General features: G+C 37.3%; 2 protein-coding genes across 3 annotated transcripts in view; one reads left to right on the top strand and one right to left on the bottom strand.

The window, feature by feature from the left end:
* The window catches only part of iqsec1b (IQ motif and Sec7 domain ArfGEF 1b), a 216,124-nt gene extending 206,979 nt beyond the window's left edge, over window positions 1-9,145 (top strand). Inside the window, exon 13 of one of the 2 annotated variants that reach the window (XM_061902912.1) lies at window positions 8,636-9,145. In XM_061902912.1, the coding sequence (XP_061758896.1) occupies window positions 8,636-8,649 (14 nt within the window). In that variant the 3' untranslated portion in view covers window positions 8,650-9,145. Of the gene's footprint in view, window positions 1-1,911; window positions 3,485-8,635 lie in introns of those variants that run through there. The other variant, XM_061902909.1, reaches the window with a different exon arrangement.
* Window positions 9,146-9,605: 460 nt separating this feature from the next.
* The window catches only part of LOC133554319 (haloacid dehalogenase-like hydrolase domain-containing 5), a 31,200-nt gene continuing 26,563 nt past the window's right edge, over window positions 9,606-14,242 (bottom strand). Inside the window, exons 7-8 of the mRNA XM_061902915.1 lie at window positions 14,157-14,242; window positions 9,606-10,591 (exon numbers count right to left, since the gene is read on the bottom strand). The exon at window positions 14,157-14,242 is cut by the window's right edge and continues 103 nt beyond it. Of these exons, the coding sequence (XP_061758899.1) occupies window positions 10,234-10,591; window positions 14,157-14,242 (444 nt within the window). The 3' untranslated portion in view covers window positions 9,606-10,233. The remainder of the gene's footprint in view (window positions 10,592-14,156) is intronic.

Raw genomic sequence — 14,242 nt, 5'->3', positions numbered from 1 at the left:
GTGACAAGAAGTAGGACCTGGGGTCACTCACCCGTCCTTTTTAGTGACAAGAAGTAGGACCTGGGATCACTCACCTGTCCTTTTTAGCGACAAGAAGTAGGACCTTGGGTCACTCACCCACATTTCTAGCGACAGGAAGTAGGACCTGGGGTGATTCACCTGTCCTTTTGAGCTACAAAAAGTAGGACCTGGGGTCACTCACCCGTCCTTTTTAGCAACAAGAAGTAGGACCTGGGGTCACTCACCCGTCCTTTTTAGTGACAAGAAGTAGGACCTGGGGTCACTCACCTGTCCTTTTTAGCGACAAGAAGTAGGACCTTGGGTCACTCACCCACGTTTTTAGCGACAGGAAGTAGGATCTGGGGTCATTCACCGATCCTTTTTAGTGGCAATAAGTGAGATCTGGGGTCACTCACCTGTCCTTTTTAGCGACAAGAAATAGGACCTTGGATCATTCACACGTACATTTTAGCGATAGAAAGTAGAACCTGCGGTCATTCATCCGTCCTTTTTAGCAACAGGAACTAGGACCTGGTGTCACTCACCCGTCTTTTTAGCGACATAAAGTAAGACCTGCAGTCACTCACCCGTCCTTTTTAGCCACGAGAAGTAGGACATGGGGTCACTCACCTGTCCTTTTTAGCGACACGAAGTAGTACCTGGGGTCAATCACATGTTCCTTTTAGTGACGTTAAGTAGAACCTGGGATCATTCACCTGTACATTTTAGCGATGAGAAATAGCACATGAAGTCACTTACCTGTCCTTTTTAGCTACAGGAAGTAGGACCTTGGGTCACTTACCCGTCCTTTTTAGCGACAAAAAGTAGGACCTAAGATCATTCACTCATACATTTTAGTGAGAAAAAGTTGGACCTGGGGTCATTCACCTATCCTTTTGAGCTACAAAAAGTAGGACCTTGGGTCACTTTCCGGTCCTTTTTAACGACATGAAGTAAGAACTGGGGTCATCCACCCGTACATTTTAGCGACAAGAACTAGTACCTGGGGTCACTCACCTGTCCTTTTTAGCGACAAGAAGTAGGACCTTCGGTCACTCACCCGTCTTTTTTAGCGACATAAAGTAAGACCTGCAGTCACTCACACATCCTTTTTAGCCACGAGAAGTAGTACCTGGGGTCAATCACATGTCCCTTTTAGTGACGTTAAGTAGAACCTGGGATCATTCACCTGTACATTTTAGCGACAAGAAGTAGCACCTGGGGTCATTCACCCGTCCTTTTTAGCTGCAGGAAGTAGGACCTGGAGTCACTCACCTGTCCTTTTTAGCGACAAGAAGTAGGACCTTGGGTCACTCACCTGTCCTTTTTAGCGACACGAAGTAGGATCTGGGGCCATCTTTTTTAGTGGCAATAAGTAGGATATGGGGTCACTCACCTGTCCTTTTTAGTGACAAGACGTAGTTCCTGGGGTCAATCACATGTCCCTTTTAGTGGCGTTAAGTAGAACCTGGGATCATTCACCTGTACATTTTAGCGACGAGAAGTAGCACCTGGGTTCATTCACACGTCCTTTTTAGCGGCAAGAAGTAGGACCTGGAGTCACTCACCTGTCCTTTTTAGCGACAGGAAGTAGAACCTTCGGTTACTCACGCGTCCTTTTTAGCGACAGGAAGTAAGATCTGGGGTCATTCACCCATCCTTTTTAGTGGCAATAAGTAGGATCTGGGGTCACTCACCCGTCTTTTTTAGCGAAGGGAAGTAGGACATGGGGTCACTCACCTGTCCTTTTTAGCGACAAGAAGTAGGACCTGGGGTGACTCACCTGTCCTTTTTAGCGACAAGAAGTAGGACCTGGGGTGACTCACCCGTCCAATGACATCATCAACATGTTTATTACGATGACATAATCCACATGTTTGTTACAATGACATGTTGTGTTTGTTGCTGCAGAAAGGAGGCGGACCGTGACTATTGTATGAACACGATGACATCATAGCTGGTGAAGAAAGTAGGAGGGCTGTCATTGGCTGATGCTGCTTCTCAAAGATAACATATTATCTACGACAAGCCTGAAGATTTCTCTGCTGCTGTGTAAAAACATTCATGACGCCACGCCATAATCACCATGATCACATGAACCATCATCATGACCACATGGACTATCATCATGAACACATGGACTATCATCATGAACACATGAACCATCATCATGAAAACATGGACAATCATCATGAAAACATGAACGATCATCATGAACACCTGAACCATAATCATTAAAAACATGGACTATCATCACGAACATCATCATGAACACATGAATTATAATCATGAACCATCATCCTGAAAACATGGACTATCATCATACACACATGAACTATAATCATGAACACATGAACCATCATGAGGAAACCATGGACTATCATCATGAACACATGGACTATCATCACGAACACATGGACTATCACACCATGAACACATGAACTATTATCATGAACACATGGACTATCACCATGGACACAAGGACTATCATCATGAACACATGAACTATCATGAACACATGAACTATCATCATGAACACATGAATCATCAATATGAACACATGAACTATCATCATGAACACACGAACCATCATTATGAACACATTAACTATCATGAACATATTCACATTAATCATCATTATGAACACATGAACTATCATCATGAACACATGGACTGTCATCATGAACACATGAACTATCATTGGGAACACATGGACCATCACCATTAACATATGGACTATCATCATGAACACATGAACTATCATCATGAACACATGGACTATCATCATGAACACATGAACTATCATCATGAACACAAACTATCATTGTGAACACATGAACTATCATTATGAACACATGGACTATCATCATGAACACATGAACTATTATCATGAACATATGAACCATAATCATGAACACATGAACCATCATCATGAACACATGAACTATCAACATGAACACATGGACAATCATCCTGAACACATGAACCATCATTATGAACACATTAACTATCATGAACACAAGACCCATCATTATGAACACATGAACTATCATCATGAACACATGGACTATCATTATGAACACATGGACTATCATCGTGAACACATGAGCTATTATCCTGAACCCATAAACCATCATAATGAACACATTAACTATCATGAACATATGACCTATTATTTTGAACACAAACCATCATCATGAACACATTAACTATCATGAACACAAGACCCATCATTATGAACACATTAACTATCATCATGAACACATGGACTATCATTATGAACACATGGACTATCATCATGAACACATGAGCTATTATCCTGAACCCATAAACCATCATAATGAACACATTAACTATCATGAACACATGACCTATTATTTTGAACACAAACTATCATCATGAACACATGGACTATCGTCATGAACACATGGATTATCACCATGAACACATGAACTATCATCATGAACACATGGACTATCATCATGGAAGACAGACTATCACCATGAACACATGGACTATCATCATGGACACAAGGACTATCATCATGAACACATGAACTATCATCATGAACACATGAACCATCAATATGAACACATGAACTATCATCATGAACACATGAACCATCATTAGGAACACATTAACTATCATGAACACATTCACGTTAACCATCATTATGAACACATGAACCATCATCGTGAACACATGGACTGTCATCATGAACACATGAACTATCATTGGGAACACATGGACCATCATCATGAACAAATGGACAATCACCATGAATACATGAATTATCATCATGAACACATGAACTATCATCATGAACACATGGACTATCATCATAAGCACATGGACTATCATTATGAACACATGGGCTATCATGAACACGTGGACTATCATGAACAAATTGATAATCACTATGAACACATGAATTATCATCATGAACACATGGCCTATCGTCATGAACAAATGAACTATCATAATGAACACATTGACTATCATCATGAACACATGAACTATCATCATGAACACATGGACTATCATCATGAACAAATGAACTATCATCATGAACACATGGACTATCATCATGAACACAAACTATCGTTGTGAACACATGAACTATCATTATGAACACATGGACTATCATCATGAACACATGAAATATTATCACGAACATATGAACCATAATCATGAACACATGAACCATCGTCATGAACACATGAACTATCAACATGAACACATGAACTATCATCCTGAACACATGAACCATCATTATGAACGCATTAACTATCATGAACACAGGACCCATCATTATGAACACATGAACTATCATCATGAACACATGGACTATCATTATGAACACATGAACTATCATCATGAACACATGAACCATCATCATGAACACATGGACTGTCATTATGAACACATGAACCATCATCATTGATACATGAACCATCATCATGAACACAAAGGCTATAATCATGAACACAAGGACCATCATCATGAACACATGAATTATAATCATGAACACATGGACTATAATCGTGAACACATGGACTATCATAATGGAGACATGGACTATCATGAAGACATGAACTATCATCATGAACAAATGGACAATCACCATGGACACATGAATTATCATCATGAACACATGGACTATCATGAACTATCATCATGAACACATGGACTATCATCACGGACAAATGGACTATCATCATGAACACATGAACTATCAGCTTGAACCATTTCACGGCAAAAGGTTTGTTTTTCAAGACTTTCCACTTTAAACTTTGAACTATTTGTTTCCTAAATATTCTCAAATATTCAAAGTATGAATAACTGTGATGGTTTCTTGTATTTGCAGTAACATCATAGTGTGTGTACAACCAATACTACAGTATGATCTGTAATAGTATTACTTCTACTACATTATGTCCTTTAAAAGTACTACTTCTACTACAATATGTACTGTACAAGTACTACTTCTACTACACTATGTCTTTTAAAAGTACTACTTCTACTACACTATGTACTGTACAAATACTACTTCTACTACAGTATGTCCTGTAAAAGTACTACTTCTACTACACTGTGTTCTTTTAAAGTACTACCACTGTAGTATGTTCTGCAGAAGTACTAGTACACTATGATCGATAAAAGTAGTATTTGTACTATGTTCTATAAAAGTCCTACTTGCACTAAACCGTGTTGTGTAAAAGTACAATTACTACACTATGTCCTGTAAAAGTACTACTTTTACTGTAATATGTCCGTTAAAAGTACTACTTCTACTACAACGTATTCTCTAAAACGTACTACTTCTACTACACTATGTTCTGTAAATGTCCTATTTCCACTACACTATGAGCTGTAAAATTTCTACTTCTACTACACTATTTCTGTAAAAGTACTATAGCTACTACATTATGATCTGTAAAAGTAGTACTTCTACTCCACTAGGTTCGGTAAAATACTACTACTACACGATGTTATGTAAAAGTACTACTTTAACTACACTATGTTCTGTAGAAGTACTACTTCTACTACATTATGTTCTTTAAAATGTACTACTTTTACTACACTATGTACTCTAAATATCCTACATCCACTACAATGTCTACTTCTACTACACTATTTCTATAAAAGTACTATTGCTACTACACTATGATCTGTAAAAGTAATACTTCTACTCCACTAGGTTCGGTAAAATACTACTACTACACTATGATCTGTAAAAGTACTACTCCTACTATACTATGTCCTGTAAAAGTACTACTTCTACCACAACATGGTCTTTATAAGTATTACCACTATACTACTATTCTGTACACTATATTCCTTAAAACATACTACTTCTACTACACTATGTTCTTTAAATGTCCTATTTCCACAACACTATGATTTGTAAAATTACTACTTCTACTACACTATTTCTGTAAAAGTACTATTTCTTCTACACTATGATCTGTAAAAGTAATACTTCTACTCCACTAGGTTATGTAAAATACTACTACTACTACACTATGATGTGTAAAAGTACTACTTCCACTGCACTATGTTTTGTAAAAGTACTACTACTACTACTACTACAGTATGTTCTGTGAAAGTACTACTTCTACAACACTACGTCCTGTAAAAGTACTACCACTACTACACTATTTACTGTCAATGTACTACTTCTACAACACAATGTCCTGTAAAAGTACTACTACTACTACACTATTTTACTACACCATTTTCTTTAAATGTACTACTTCTACAACACTAAGTCCTGTAAAAGTACTACTACTACACTATTTTACTACACTATTTCCTGTAAATGTACTACATCCATCTACAATACAATGTCCTGTACAAATATTGGTACTACACTATGTTTTGCAAAAGTACTACTTCTACTACACTATATCCTGTAAAAGTACTACTTCTACTACAACATACTATGTTCTGTACACTATATTCTTTAAAACGTACTACTTCTACGACACTATGTTCTCTAAATGTCCTATTTCCACTACACTATGATTTGTAAAATTACTACTTCTACTACACTATTTCTGTAAATGTACTATTTCTACTACACTATGATCTGTAAAAGTAGTACTTCTACTCCACTAGATTATGTAAAATACTACTACTACAATATGATGTGTAAAAGTACTACTTCCACTGCACTATATTTTGTACAAGTAATATTACTACTACAGTATGTTCTGTGAAAGTACTAATTCTACAACACTATGTCCTGTAAAAGTACAACTACTACACTATTTTACTACACTATGTACTGTCAATGCACTACTTCTACAACACTATGTCCTGCAAAAGTACTACTACTACTACACTATTTTACTACACTATTTACTGTCAATGTACTACTTCTACAACACTATGTCCTGCAAAAGTACTACTACTACTACACTATTTTACTACACCATTTTCTGTAAATGTACTACTTCTACAACACTATTTTCTCTAAATGTACTACTTCTACAACACTAAGTCCTGTAAAAGTACTACTACTACTACACTATTTTACTACACTATTTCCTATAAAAGTACTACATCTACAACTATTGCTACTACACTATGTTTTGTAAAAGTACTACTTCTACTACACTATGTCTAGTAAAAATACTATTATTGCTACAGTATGTTCTCTAGAAGTACTTCTTCTTCCACACAGTAGTAGACACACCTTTACACATGGGTACACATTTGTGTACTACATAGTGTAGGTGTACATAGTACGTGTGTACAGGTGCGTACAGGTCTTTAAAGGTATGTATACAGGTGTTGACAGGTGTGTCCGGTTGTTTAAAGGTGTGTCCAGGTGTGAAAGTGTTTAAAGGTGTGTACAGGTGTTTAAAGAAAAGTACCAGTGTTTAAAGGTGTGTACAGGTGTGTAGAGGCGGGTACAAGTGTGTCCAGGCATATAAAGGAGTGTACAGGTGTTTATAGGTGTGTACAGATGTTTAAAGGAGTGTACAGGGGGTTACAGGTGTGTAAAGGCATGTCCAGGTGTAGGTCTGCAAAAGGGTTTGCATGTGTGTAAAGGTATTTAAAAGTGTGTAAAGGTGTTTAAAGGTTTGTACAGGTGTGTAGAGGCAGGTACAGGTGTGTAGTGGCAGGTACAGGTGTGTCCAGGCATATAAAGGTGTGTATAGAGGCAGGTACAGGTGTGTCCAGGCATATAAAGGTGTGTATAGAGGCAGGTACAGGTGTGTCCAAGCATATAAACGTGTGTATAGAGGCAGGTACAGGTGTGTCCAGGCATATAAACGTGTGTATAGAGGCAGGTACAGGTGTGTCCGGGCATATACAGGTGTGTATAGAGGCAGGTACAGGTGTGTCCGGGCATATAAAGGTGTGTATAGAGGCAGGTACAGGTGTGTCCAGGCATATAAAGGTGTGTATAGAGGCAGGTACAGGTGTGTCCAGGCATATAAAGGTGTGTATAGAGGCAGGTACAGGTCTGTCCAGGCATATAAAGGTGTGTATAGAGGCAGGTACAGGTGTGTCCAGGCATATAAAGGTGTGTATAGAGGCAGGTACAGGTGTGTCCAGGCATATAAAGGTGTGTATAGAGGCAGGTACAGGTGTGTCCAGGCATATAAAGCTGTGTATAGAGGCAGGTACAGGTGTGTCCAGGCATATAAAGGTGTGTATAGAGGCAGGTACAGGTGTGTCCAGGCATATAAAGGTGTGTATAGAGGCAGGTACAGGTGTGTCCAGGCATATAAAGGTGTGTATAGAGGCAGGTGCAGCTGTGTCCAGGTATATAAAGGTGTGTATAGAGGCAGGTACAGGTGTGTCCAGGCATATAAAGGTGTGTATAGAGGCAGGTACAGGTGTGTCCAGGCATATAAAGGTGTGTATAGAGGCAGGTACAGGTGTGTCCAGGCATATAAAGGTGTGTATAGAGGCAGGTACAGGTGTGTCCAGGTATATAAAGGTGTGTATAGAGGCAGGTACAGGTGTGTCCAGGCATATAAAGGTGTGTATAGAGGCGGGTACAGGTGTGTCCAGGTATATAAAGGTGTGTACAGAGGCAGGTACAGGTGTGTCCAGGCATACAAAGGTGTGTACAGGTGTGTGTCATGATGCCAACACATATTTCTTCATCTTTCAGGATGCCTGCTTTAAAAGGGGTTGTCCCATCAGGGCGCCCCCTGGAGGTCAGGCGTGTGACTGCACCTTCCTCCATCCTGCTTGTTCATCTTTACCACCCAGCTGATGGTGCAGGACAGCGCTGTGTTGGACAGACTTGTGAAGTTCCAGCGCCGAGTCCTTCCATCACCACCCAGCAGTACTTGATGCATGGAAATACTACCAGCAAGTACCACAACCTTCACTTCCATGCAGTGAACAAAAGACAAAAGGACTATTTTTTGAACCTTCGAAGTCTTTTTATAGTGACGGTCAAACCACGTGAAGCATGAAACACAAGGTTGTGTAACGCGGTGTGTGTCACTTTAAGAAGGATCATGTGACCCACACACCTGCTGAGTCGTTAGTGAGCGACTCAACTGCTTTTATTTATCCAGATGTTCTTCAGTACATACATAGTAAAATACATATAGTAAAAAAAGAGTATTACAATAAATAAATATGATAAATTCAAAATATATATGTATATTTGTGTGTATATATATATATACATATGTATGTATATAAACACATATGTATGTACATCTATACATGTGTGTATGTGTATATATACACATATTTACGTATATATATATATACATACATATACATATATATGTATATACATACATATATAAATATATACAGTTAGCGTGTATATATATATGTGTGTGTGTATGTATGTGTATATATATACATATATATGTATATATATACACACATTATATATATATGTTATATATATATATATATATATATATATATATATATATATATATATATATATATATATATATATATATATATATATATATATATATATATATATATATATATATATATATATATATATATATATATATATATATATACACATATATACATACATACACACACATATGTAAATATTTGTACGACAAGAAATGGAAAACAACGCTGCTAAATGAGCCAAATAGCAAAAAGAGAAACATTTATTATATTTGGTGCCATTTTAATGAAATTATTCCACTTTCCTTCTCTTCACTTCGATCAACAATGGCGACAAACACGAAAAGTTGACCGATAAGGTTTCATGTTTCACAGTCCCACTTGTATTTTAAAGTGACGCACACACACTACATATTGCTCCATAAGACATCGCAGTATTGTTGTTTTGTGCGGTTCTGTTTGTGTCGGACCATCACAGTTGAGTGTGGTTGGCATCCCATCATGCATCTGGATGCAACAATTGAACGACCTTACAGTATTTTCTTGTTGAATATTTGAGACGATGTTCTTTAAAAACACGTTTTCATTTCTGCAGGTCAACAACAGCTCCCGGGTGGAAGTGTAACAGTTTCGCTGCAGCTAGCGAGTGTGCCACGCACTCACTAAGGCGTCATAGTTGCCTGGAAATAACTCCCGTAATTGCGACTCATTTCCAAAAACTTGTATTTTCTTGCACACTATTTGCAATCAGTCAACATCGATGACGTCTAAAAATAGGTTTGGCAGCAAATGACTCAGATATTGCGGTTGTTGGTCCAAATCCTCTGACCATGCATAGAAGTGCACTGCTCAAAGGTCGGTGGAAGTGTGTTTCTAAGGCACAAAGTTCTCCTGCTGGAAGATGGCGTCCACAGCTTGGTCCACGTCCTGCACGATGTGATTGGGTTCTACCAGCGCCGGGTCGAAGCCAAAGTCTCGATGCCCGTGGAAGGCCTCCTCCTGGACGCGGCGGCGGGGGTCCGTCGGCGGCTTGAAGACGCCCGTGCACACCAGCACCGACTGGCAGGACGTGGCGGCGGGCAGGGCCAGATCCTCCTCTGTGGGCACGCTGGTGCCGCCGCCCGTGCCCACGGCCATCTTGGCCACGGCTATGGGCTTCTTCCTCACCGCTCGCTCCTCCAGGTAGCGGTTGTACAGGTTGGCCCCGTAGATGTCCGTCATCAGGTTGTCTCTAAGAACCGTCGTTGTCACAAACGCTCAGTTTTACTGGGGGACATGACCTTTGACCCCTGCGTCTTACACAGGATATTATCATCATAAACATCAATAAAGATACACAATAATGTCTTTAATTATGTTTGACTGAGCTTACATACATGTATGCACGCATAAATACATACATACATAAATACATACATCCACACATACGTAGGTACATACATGCATAAATACATACGTACATAAATACATACACACATACATGCATAAATAAATACATACATACATACATCCACACGTCCATGCATACATAGATACATGCATAAATACATACATAAATCCACAAGTACATGCATACCTACATACATGCATAAACACAAACATACATACACACGTCCATGCAAACATACATACATGCATAAATACATACGTACATACATATACATACATACATACATATGTACATCCACACGTACATGCATAAATCCATACGTACGTACATACATACAAGCATGAATACATACGTGCATACATACATCCACAAGAACATGCATACCTACATACATGCATCAACACATACATACATACATACACACTTCCATGCATACATACATACATGCATAAATACATACACGTACATAAATACATATGTACTTCCACATGTACATGCATAAATCCAAACGTACATACATACAATCATGAATACATACGTACATACATACATATATATACAACGTACACGCATAAATACATACGTACATGCATATATACATCCATACATCCACAAGTACATGCATACATACCCACATACGTACATACAAACATACGTACGTACATCCACATATACATACATGCATAAATACATTTATAAATACAGCCACAGGTACATATGTATGTACGTACGTACATTAATAAATACATATGTACATGCATACGTACATCCATAAGTACATGCATACATACATACAACATACATGCATAAATAAATAAATACATACATATATATACGACATACATGCATAAATACATACCTACATACATACATTCACACGTACATACACGCATAAACACATACATACATACACAAGTCAATGCATTGATAAATACATACATGCATAAATACATACATATATACGTACATACATACGTACTTACATATATACATCCATACATCTACAAGTACATGCATACATACCCACATATGTACACATGTACGTACATACAAACATACGTACATACATCCACATATACATACATGCATAAATACATACATTCACAAGTACATATGTATGTACGTACATACATGCATAAATACATACGTACATCCACACGTACATGCATACATATATACATCCATAAATAAATAGATACTTACATACATATACTGTATACATACATAAATACGACATACATGCATAAATACATACGTACATACATCCACACGTACATGCATACATACACACTTACGTAGGTACATACATGCATAAATACATACATACATCCACAAGTACATGCATAAACACATACATACATACATACACACGTCCATGCATACATAAATACATATGTACATACATATATACATACACGCATAAATGAATACGTTCATAAATATATACATCCATACATCCACAAGTACATGCATACATACCCACATACGTACACATGTACGTACATACAAACATACGTACGTACATCCACACGTACATGCATATATACATACGTGCATAAATACATACATACATACATACATACATACATATACATACGTCCACAAGTACATGCATACATACACACATGTCTGTACGTACACACATGCATAAATAAACATACACACATACGTACATCCATGCATAAATACATACATACATACATACATAAATACATACGTACTAGGGCTGCGAATCTTTGGGTGTCCCACGATTCGATTCAATATCGATTCTTGGGGTCACGATTCGATAATATATCGATTTTTTCGATTCAACGCGATTCTCGTTTCAAAAACAATATTTTTCCGATTCAAAACGATTCTGTATTCATTCAATACATAGGATTTCAGCAGGATCTACCCCAGTCTGCTGACATGCTAGCAGAGTAGTAGATTTAAAAAAAAAAAAAAGCTTTTATAATTGTAAAGGACAATGTTTTATCAACTGTTTGCAATAATGTACATTTGTTTTAACTATTAAACGAACCAAAAATGTGACTTATTTTATCTTTGTGAAAACATTGGACACAGTGTGTTGTCAAGCTTATGAGATGCGATGCAAGTGTAAGCCACTGTGACACTATTGTTCATTTATTTTATTTATAAATGTCAATGGGGGATTTTTAATCACTGCTATGCTGAAATCATAACTAATATTGATACTGTTGTTGATAATATTCACTTTTGTTTCACTACTTCTGCGTAGTTTTTGTGTCTCCTCTCAATTGCTCTGTTTATTGCAGTTCTGAGTGTTGCTGGGTCAGGTTCTGTTTTGGAATTGGATTGCATTGTTATGGTATTGCTGTGTATTGGTTTGTTGGATAAATTTGAAAAAAAAAGGATTTTTTTAAAAATGAGAATCGATTCTGAATTGCACAACGATTTGATTCCTATTTGAATCTTTTTTTTCCCACACCTTTAATATACATACATACGACATACATGCATAGATACATACTTACATACATATATATACAACATACAACATACATGCAGAAATACATACGTACATACATACATCCACAAGTACAGGCATATATACACACATTGGTACATGTGTACATACACATACATATGCACATCCACATGTACATGCATACATACACACAGACGACATACATGCATAAATACATACGTACATACATACATTCATCCACAAGCACATGCATACATACACACATATGTACATACATACATGCATAAATACATACGTACATACATCTATGCATAAATACATACGTACACACATGTATACATCCATCCACAAGTATATGCATATATACACAAATTGGTACATACATGCATAAATACATAAGTACACATACATACATATGCACATCCACACGTACATGCATACATACACACAGACGACATACATGCATAAATACATACGTATATACATACATCCACACGTACATGCATACATACACACATCCACATCTACATACATGCATAAATAGATACGTACATATATGTACATACAGACATACATACATACACAAGTACATGCATACATACACACATACGTACATATGTACGTACGTATATACATATATGCATAAATACATACGTACACACACATGTATACATACATACGTACAGCCACATGTACATGCATACATACATTAATCCACACTTACATACACACACACACATACATAAATACATACGTACATAGTCCATACATGCATAAATACATACATTAATACATATATACATACTGTACATGCATACATACACACTTACGTACATATGTAAGTACGTACGTACATGCATAAATACATACATATATACATACGTACATATATCCACACTTACATACAGTATATTTATGTGCATAAATACACATGTACATCCATACAGTACATACCCTATAGCGTAGAGGGAGGTGACAGGAAGTTGCCACCGTTTCTGCACAGCCTGTCCTCGGATGAGGTACTCAGCAAAATGGTAAGT

This window comes from Nerophis ophidion, linkage group LG06 (assembly GCF_033978795.1).
Source record: "Nerophis ophidion isolate RoL-2023_Sa linkage group LG06, RoL_Noph_v1.0, whole genome shotgun sequence".
Classification (NCBI taxonomy): Eukaryota; Metazoa; Chordata; class Actinopteri; order Syngnathiformes; family Syngnathidae; genus Nerophis; species Nerophis ophidion.
The sequence above is the reverse complement of the archived record's forward strand: the minus strand, read 5'-3'. Positions and strand labels throughout refer to the sequence as shown.